Source organism: Drosophila eugracilis, unplaced genomic scaffold, assembly GCF_018153835.1.
Source record: "Drosophila eugracilis isolate 14026-0451.02 unplaced genomic scaffold, ASM1815383v1 contig_2152, whole genome shotgun sequence".
NCBI classification, from domain to species: domain Eukaryota; kingdom Metazoa; phylum Arthropoda; class Insecta; order Diptera; family Drosophilidae; genus Drosophila; species Drosophila eugracilis.
The window spans coordinates 2796225-2805866 of record NW_024573036.1 but is presented as its reverse complement, the minus strand read 5'-3'; the positions used below and the strand labels follow the sequence as shown (position 1 = coordinate 2805866).

The following is a 9642-nucleotide window of genomic DNA, read 5'->3' as shown; positions in this document are numbered from 1 at the left end:
ACAATCAAACAATATGTAAATTTGATCAGTATATGTATTTGACCTATGTTGTAGACCAGACACCTTCCCTAACGTAATCATAATCATACGAGAAACAAGAAAGAAATCAAATGAACCCAAGCTGCCTTGTAACTAAATCCAAAATTCAAGCATAGCCTACAACACACATACTCGTATGAGTACGTAATCTAAACGAACACTATGAGAATAATCAAAACAATGTTGAAATTACATTTCACTGGACGGCAGAACCACCTTAGATGTTGTAATTTCCCATAACTCTTACTCAAGACCCGACTCGAGATCCTACCACAAACGCATAAGGCAGGACCAGAGCCTGTTCTATCTGGCTCACAGTTGGTCTCCTTACTCCCAATTGATGTTGTAAATTTTAATGTGTGTGTGTCGTAGATTTCATATTAAGAATGTTCCACAAGGTACGATATATCCACATAGCGAACAAGCAATATTCCAGAGTATTGGTATCTACCTACCTACGTACGTGTTTCTCCGGTATTTGCATCCACTTCGATGTTAATTGCCAATCGTCTATATCATTCGGTGTCTATCTGTGTAATTGTGCAAATGGCTTCACTTATTCAATAAAGCAGCCATTAACATTGTAGCAACTCAGCAGAAATTTGAAAATAGTTTTGGTGTTGTACGTATGTAAGCATTACTCGATCAACTATGTGTATCTGCATCCCTATCTGTGTGCTGTCGATGTTTTTCCTATCCCTACCGTTGATGTTGTAATTACTTTATTCACCGCAAACTATCTTTTGCATGAAAGGCTTTAATCGATGTTCGTTGTTTGCTTGTGTTTGTTAAGCTAAGTTAACGATAAAGCCATTAACTTATAAAAAATGATATTTAAATTGAAAAGCAAAACCGGTGTCAAACACCAGAAAACCGAAGAACAGCGTAAGATTTCGAAAGGACAAAAATTAAAAATAAATGAATAACAACTATTTAGGCCATAATTGTGAGGCCCGCAATACATTTTGACAGTGCAACTAACGAATTTGTTGTTGCCTATAACTATAAATTAGTTAAATAAATGTTTAGACTTACCCTAGAGATATATGTAAATCTACATATATATTGAAGAACCGAACCCGATTGTTGCAATAATATTGCCAGGCACTAATAAACCAAACCAAAACCAAGATCTTGATGTTAGCAAGAATTAAAAAATTTACTAAAAGCTAGTAATATGAAACCAATTGAACAACATAGACAAAGAAAATGTTTCGAACTGAAATTAATGGAGTTTTTAGAATTTTACAGACATCCCGATTTCTCGGGTTTTCTTTGTTGACTTTTATGCTTTGGCCGATTTTACATATGTATACCTTTAAAGCATACTTTTCGGGCTTCATTTTATTCTACTCATTCTTTTGAGGTAGAATATATTAACTTTAACAGTTTAAGAAGCTCTGTGCTTCGGATAAATGGTCATTCCCAAAATACCAAAACAGGGATTCTGTATCAAAAAAGATTTAAAAGATTTGATTAGAAATCGGAAATGCAGAGGCTTTTTTCTAAAATCACATTTTGTAGCCGTAAGCAGTGATTCTGTTTACTGCGGCAAGATATTTCCCATTAAGTAAATCCTTTGCAGTCAATGTTACAGTGGAGTTTGTTAGTTAATTTAAAGAATAATGTCAAACGGAAATTAAATAAAATTTATCCACATTGTTGTTGTGATCCACAAAACGAAAATAAACGTTAAACCAAGAGAAATGCTAAGTTTCAATTTTGATTAAAAATGTTCTTATTCCTAGCACATCGACAGAACTTTAAAACTTACATCTAGGAAACGATATACAGTTAACTTGGCAAATAAAAAAATTATTCGGAGCTGTTTAACGTTGAAGACACCGCTGACATAAAAATTATCTAGAAACGTAAGACTTCATAGCTAAAAGATTCTCTTATTACTTAAGGCACCATATCAGACTCATTATTATCGAGTGATCACAGCATCTGAACAAATACCAGGCTTAGCAGCGATCCCAAAGCCATGCCGCAGCTTAAAGCTGCCGCCATAATGGAGGAAGCCAGCTCTTTTTCGTGCTGTTTTACGCTTTTTGGCGCCATTATGAGTAGTATGTTGGTAAAGTAGCCATTGGACAGGGCAAAAATTACCATCATCGTAATGAAGGAGTAGTCGTGCTTCACCAAAACAGGTAGAAAATTGTGTTCGCTGGAATTGGAGCACAGGAAGAATGGAACGAAGGCCATCCGCCATACTATAAATAACAGCGAAGTATTCTGGTTGACGGGTTTTTCCAACCAGCCAGAAAGCAGACGGCCAAAGTAGTCACCGCAGTTGAAGATCAGATAGTTTACCACGGGTAGATAGTACACATCTGAAAGTAATCTGTTAGGAAGAAAAATTTTAAGGAAAATAAGGGTTATATTACCTGTCCATTCGCTGTGACTATGTTCGGATTGCATAAGAACTGTAACCGCCGGATACACAGACAATGTTGTAATGTAGAGAAGCGCTAGACAAATGGCATGCAGATAGATTTTTGACATGACTTGCCGCAAAATTGGCTCGAGCGGGAGGGGCCTCTGCTCCTTCATTCCTACTATGCGACGGCACTGCCTGAATAACTTTGTATTTATCGCCACCCTCTAGATAATACCGGAAGAAGGGTTGTCGCGCCAGAATCACGTAGCAGACAATGCAGAGCAGTATAAGCACTCCGCCCACGATAAAGAAGATAAATGCGGTAGTATTAGGGCCCGTGTCAAATGCAAGCACGAGAATGAACGCTAGGGCTGTAAGAATACCACCTAGAGCTTGTCCACTGACCACAGCGGTGATGAACTCGGAGGGAAAGAGTCCAGCGACTCCGTAAAGTGCTCCCGACATTGTTGCCGCAGATACTAAAAGATTCAAATGTTATAATAGGACTAATTATTAATTCTAACTACCCACTATTTAGCAGCACCACAATGATGAGCGTGATTAGGAAGAACTGCTCCTGCCACGTGTCCGTGTTGACCTCTACGAAGCCAGTGGTAACACCGAACAGAACAAGGATCACCCATAGCGTGCCCAGCATCTTGGTGCGCAACGAAACATGGTGACCGTAAACGGCATTAAGCAGCAGGAAGGTTGTTCCCGAAATGGTGGCCGTGAGAGCCAAATCGCATGTGAAGCTCTTCTGTAACGGTGTAAGCTCCTCGTCCACATCTGTGATATTAATTGATGCATTCCGGAACTTATACTTCCAGTACTGAAAGAAAAACAGAGTGCTTAGTCAGTAGAAAACAAAGAAAAACAAAAGAGTTATCGTCTCAGCGTGTAAAAGCACAATAAAAAAAGCTGATAAGAAACGCGCCTTAGAATTGCGCTTGGCCCACTTGTTCAGCTGTTTGGATTTCAGATGTCCGAAGTTCAGTTTGATTGACTTGGATGCGGGCGTGAACATTTCCATTCATGAAACTTACATCTTCAGCGGTCACAAAGAAGTTCCACGGGGTCATTGTGCCAATTCCTAGAAGGTAGAACACGAAATAGGTAAAAAGTTTGCCACTGGCTGGTTCGTTGGAAACCAGAACCACTTCATCTTGCTGGCGCTCTAAAACACATCTCTCATCCCCCAGATCGTATTCCGATTGATCTTGTGGTCGAAAGGCGGGGACAAAACTGCCCTCTGTACCCAAAATCTCTTCATCCTCGTCCTGGTCGGCCACCAGTCTCTGTGTGTCGCTGCCTCTTGGCATTGAATTGCACTATTGTTCTCTCCAAGTCCAGGAATTATCATTAATTTACAGCTACGCCATCGACGTCGTCGTGCAATTTTATTCAGAAACAGCTGACGAAGGTTGTTTTTAAGTCATTGATTAACTGTCTCCGTACTGCAATCAGTGAGTAAGAAACGAACTATTTGCTAAACAACGAAGTAAAATAAAATAATAATAATACGCTAGAGGTGGTCAAAAAACGATTTTAATCGGTCATTTGGAAGAGCCAACTATCGATTGTTTTTTGTGGCATATATCTAATGAAAACGCGCTAACGCTACAGATATATTGGCGCAAAATTTTATTAGATTCAAAATTGTAAGAAGTTTTTTGTTATTCCTTCTTGGGGCTGCAGAACTTAATTTCATTGCAAATCGGGCAACGCATCCAGCTGAAATCGTTAACCAATTACAACAACTAAAACCAGATTACCAATATCAAGCAGCCCCTAGAGCTGATGATGAATGAATGCAATTTGTATTTAATCAATAAGCACGCCCCGCAGTGTTTAAAATCAGCGCACAGCTTCGTTTTACGGCTTAGCGCCAGTCGCAGGATGCGATCCGCCCTCCCCTCCGCCCGGTACCTATTGGGCGGTTGGCAAATTTTAATTGGATTTGCATTCGCGATCGACTCGAAACCGGTTTACACATGCTCCATCTCTCTCCGCCCGCCTGTTCATTTCTTCTTCTGACCCTCTCAATGGCCGGGACATAAATTTATTTTTAATTTACTTATGCGTGAATTTCCGAGGCCTGCCCTGCGGTTGTTTGATTTGCGAATTAAACTGAAAGAGGTCTTGGCAAAGAAGTAGCAAGAAGGGTAACTCGTTAGTAAATTTGGCCAGGATGAAGAGGAGGATCTGGAAGGAAACCGAGGGGATACTCCATCGTCTTCGATTGTCATCGCTGGGCTTGCAAATTAGATTAGTTCATAATGATCGAGAGGGGGTTTTGTATCCAGAAGAGAGGCGTGTCATCTCATTAATTCCGTGAAAATGCGGCCCCGACTCCCCAGATGCAAAGCCCAAATCAATCTTCCGAAGAGATCCCGGTACCCCTTCACAGGCCACACACTTAGCCTTGGTCTGCTGGCAATTTAAAAATCACATTAAATTAGTCAGCAAGAAATCACCGCAACGAAACCATCAACAAATCATCTCAAATTAAATTCATTCACAGAGTGGACGTGGATGTGGATGGGCTGATGAGTAGCCAGTCAGTTTGAGCAACTCATCTCCCATTCATGCCAACGGGTAGCACCAAGAGATCGCGACTCGGCACACTAGCAGACTTGGCAATTAATAAAAATGTAAATTCAATTAAATTTATATGACAGCTGGCTGTCAGAAGAGCTCAAATTAAAAATTACTAACAAGACCTGTTCCACATCCGAGCCGAGAGTTCCTCATACTTCCCCTGTCTAGAGGAGCTACTTGACGAAAAGCCTCGGGTGCAGGCCACGCTTAATTAAAAATCCAACAACTCCAGCTCACAGACGGAGATGATGGAGATTGGCCAGTGGATATGGATACACCCGCCCTCCCTTTCTTCAGTCCCGAGCAATTCTCATTTACCGGACTTCAATTTGAGTGACGTCCTACGACCACCCGAGGTGATCTTGGCTCTGCCCCGAAAGATCTCTGGCTTTTTGGGAAGCCAAGTGGCAGTTGTTTGGGATGGTTGACAGCCGCCGCTTAGCATGTGAAAGCTCTTGAGGAAAGTTTATTCACCAAAAAAAGAACTAAACTAAAATTCTCAGAATATAAAATTAAAGATAAATTAAGAATAATTATATATCACAAGTTTTCATAGTTTACTTGGCTTACGTGCATTAAAAACATAAAAATTAAGCAACTGTAAATGTCAACAGCATATAAATTTTAGTATAATCATTTTTAAAGAACTTTTACGAATAGCCCCGTCAAAACGGAGCTTCCTTTCGACATTGCCCGCATGCTTGGCATACGATAGCTTTGGCTTAAAAGATTTCGCTAATAGCCCTTAACCAACGATACCAGATACATCCCGGCTATGCAACGAGACCGCCTACTAATTAATAAATTAAAAACAAACGAACACGCACATGACATCGACGTTGAAAGAACCGAGAAAGAAAGAGGCGGTAGGGAGCAGAAAATTAGCCGAGAGGTAAAATTAGACGGGACGAAGGATAATCAAATGCTGATTTATGGCAATTCCCAGCCATCTTCCAATCCCCCGGGAAACCTCCCTCGCTCTCAACTTCCGGTGCCAGAAATTAACGAACGCCAGCTGTGTGAGGTCCTGGCGCTCCAACTGACCCTTTTCCATGTTCTTGCTGCCTTCGTGTGTGTGTGAAAATTAGTAGCTAATTTGGCTTGTCATCATTATCGTGTGTTGTGCAAACATTTGTCCGTGTGTCTGACGTGGTGAGTGCTCCACTGAATTGGCTCCGGTGGATCCGTCGGCAAAGCAGGAGAGCTCCACGCCAAACAAGCCGAGAATGACTGAGCATAGGCTTTGCTGTAGGTAGCCCCTTTCCTATTTGCCGATCGGGGGTTCACGTTGTATTAGGAGGTTATTAATTGAATCCCAAGGCATTTACAAGGGAGTTGAGCGATCCCAGATGAGGTCACCCAACCGAGATCAACTAACAGTGAAAATCAACCAAAAAAAAGTTTGACCCACACCTGGAAACTAGCCAGAAAGTTTGGGTTAGTACTAAAAGTAAGCAAACTATAAAAAGGGAGATAAAATACAAAATGCAAACTCATTTACAAATTATATTCTCAGAAAATCTTACAAATTCAAAGGTAGCTAAATAATATTTTACAAAAACTTTACTTTCCCCTACATTTATTTCTGTAATTATATGTTTTTAAAGCATGTTAGTTATAGGTATAATCGTTGATGTCAGCCGTGAATTTAAAGATAAATATTCCTGCTGTGTATATCAGTAATTAAGCATTTCAAACCCAGCCAAGCGTGGCCCACATTTATTGCCGCATTCAAGAAGCTAACAATCTTGTGAGCTGTCCAATTAATAGCGGCATTCTGCATATTCATGATCCGATCGATTAATAATCGTCGATCGCGGATATCAACCCACAACCGATTCACAGCGATAACTTTGGGGGCGTGGCCCGACATTAAACGTTATTTAAAATTATGCAAATGAAGGCGAGACATGTCAAAATGATTAAGTTTCGGATGCTGAGAGCAAAACAAGGCAAGAGGGCTGAAACGAAAGACTTAGGCAACGAACTCGTTTCGGTAGCTACAAGCGGAAACGAGAATGGAAAGAAGAGAGATACCGACTCTGCCATAAATTGATTCATAATTCGCATTCAAGCGATTGATGCTAATCAAATTAATTAAAAACCACCTAAGCAAAAATATGCATTTCTGGCATGATTAATGAGGCACGGTCCGTGGTTGCGGCTCTCAGGCAATTAACCAATTTCCATTCGCGATTGTTGGCTAAATATATGCTTTGATTTCGTTTCCACCTCGTTTCGAGTTCAATGACAGCCACCAAAATACTGAAAACCAGCCAAAAGATTACTCTAATCAAGTGTCTGACCTTAAGCGAACCTTTTTGCGAGATAATACGGCAAATGAATGGACTTTAATCACATTTTAAACAATTTCCTTTGTTTCGTACGTGAGGAGGCCCTAAAATTGCTGCCAATTTAGTCGGGTTAGTGTGCGAAAATGAGAAATCGATTTTGATTACAAGCCACAAAAATTGCAATCGAATTTGCCCGAGGGCGTGGCTCCCGCTGATTTATTCTGCTCCTCGAAATATCGCGGAAAACAAACACAAATCGAAGCTTACACGAGTCGAGTGTGTAACCTTACCTCCACTTACCAAACTGTTCGGCTGCATTAAAAAATCCCGCACGTTTACATATCAATTTGAGTGGCAAGCAGCCAGCCAAGCCGGACAAAAAATAAATTGCAATATATATCATAACCCCCGAAGTACCCTCCAGCCCATCCACACGCGATTTCTCAGGAACGTGCAAAATACTTTTTCGAATCGTGTCGCTAATCAAATTTAGAAAAAATAAACCCCAACATAAGCGAAACGAACCTCGATATGACGGCAGTGAAACTTATTCAATTACCCACTTTGGGTCTCATATGCATTCAAATTAAATTATGCTGCAGCAACACCAACAATGGCCAGTACAAAACAGAACAGAACCGTACCAATAACAATAACAACAATGTTGGCCGTGGCTATTACAGCCATAAACCCGACAAACACGAATCGCGTGCAGAAACAATTTAAAAAACAATCAGCTCTGCCAATGGCACCGTAAAATATATCAAACGGCAGAGAGAACAGATCCCCGAACAAAACCATGGAGGACTGTCTGCCACCCACTATAAGATATGAGGTACATGGGGGAACTCGGGGAATATCAAGATTCAGGGAACAGGGGGCAGTAGGCATCTGCGACTGGCGGCCACTTTAACACTTACCCAAAATGGTAAAAGTTTAAGTAAACAAAAGTTGAGTGGAATGCTCGAAGGTGGAAATGCTCTACCGGCAGGATTAAGGGTAGGCTCTATTGGGTATAAAATAAATGCAAATTTAATGATTACTCTTCGGAAGGGAACATTTATATATAATGTATCCTTAACTTTGTGCTATTATACTTTAGGTAAATCAATTAAACAGCTCTTCAAAAGTGTGCTACGAGTATCATAAATATTCAAATATATTAATTTCTCAGTTAATATATTTCAATTAAAATTAGTGTGGAATAATTTAAAAAAATATATATATTCCTAAAGTAATTCTAATTCAGTATTAACCTAAATATTCCCAGCTGGGATTACTTCTTAAAGCATATTGGCGGTATATCTTAGCATATTTGAAAGTCGTCCTAGCCAAAACTTCTTTCTTTTTCGCCCCCTTTTATGCGTTTCATTTTGATTTCATGTAAATTGCCTGTCGACGACAACAACACCAATAAAACAACATAGGCAGAGGCAACAACTGCAGCAACAAGAAACCACGACAATAAACAACTTCCCACACCAGCAAATTTAACTCTCTTTTTAACGCCGCTCTTCGATTGGCTGACTTCACAGAAGGGGAGTGGCCTATCAAAGCAGCTCAAAGAGCTAGCAATTCGGAGAGCGAGAGAGTGGCACGATGAATGAGAGAGAGAGAGAGCACGGCAGGTGTCGCCGGTGCAATTTGGAGCGATGCCTCAGCTTAATGGAAGAGTTGATTTTGAGTCAAATTAAATAAGCTACCTCTGGGATTGTTTGAATGTTGGTTGGGCTTTCTGATTACCAACGAAGTGGTGGAGAAATAGGGAAAAGAAAAAAGATAAAAGACAGCGAGTCCGGCAAGGAAGCGACTGTTAGATATATATATACGTTATATATTTGGTTTTTTATAGCAATTAAAGTAAATGTTTTTTAAAGGGGCAGTAATAAAACTCCTTAGAATCGTACTGATGTTTCACTTTCGATACATTTTAATATGTATAATATAGTAAGAACTATTATCAACTCCTCGTAACGACGACACTCCCTTCACCACTTAGCTCTAATTGAATATGCATTGCTAAAAGACTGTCAACTGGTCGCACACTCTCCATACAAAGTAGGTGACACCTTAAAAACGATCCGGCAAGCGATCCATCCGCCGATCGATCGATCTGTTTGGCCCTCTTTGGAGGAACTTGTTTCGCTCATGCCTATCTTTGGGACACCAGAACGTTGAGTGGATGCTGATGTGCGACAGTCGAGGATTGAGAAGGGGCAGTCACAGATCGAATGCCAATCACGCGTCAATTGCAAAGGCCAATGGCCATAAAGATGCGATCACCGATCGGTGAGATATACATACCCAGATGGAGATGGCGAAACG

The 9642-nt window shown here is 40.6% G+C and overlaps 1 protein-coding gene across 1 annotated transcript; it reads right to left on the bottom strand.

Moving 5' to 3' along the window:
- Window positions 1-1753: 1753 nt before the first annotated feature.
- Window positions 1754-3945, bottom strand: LOC108110682 (equilibrative nucleoside transporter 3). Its single transcript, XM_017219810.2, is given in 5 exon segments — window positions 1754-2375; window positions 2430-2577; window positions 2579-2901; window positions 2954-3254; window positions 3469-3945. Coding segments are annotated over 5 exon segments (1443 nt in total). The 5' UTR covers window positions 3745-3945; the 3' UTR covers window positions 1754-1980.
- Window positions 3946-9642: the final 5697 nt, after the last annotated feature.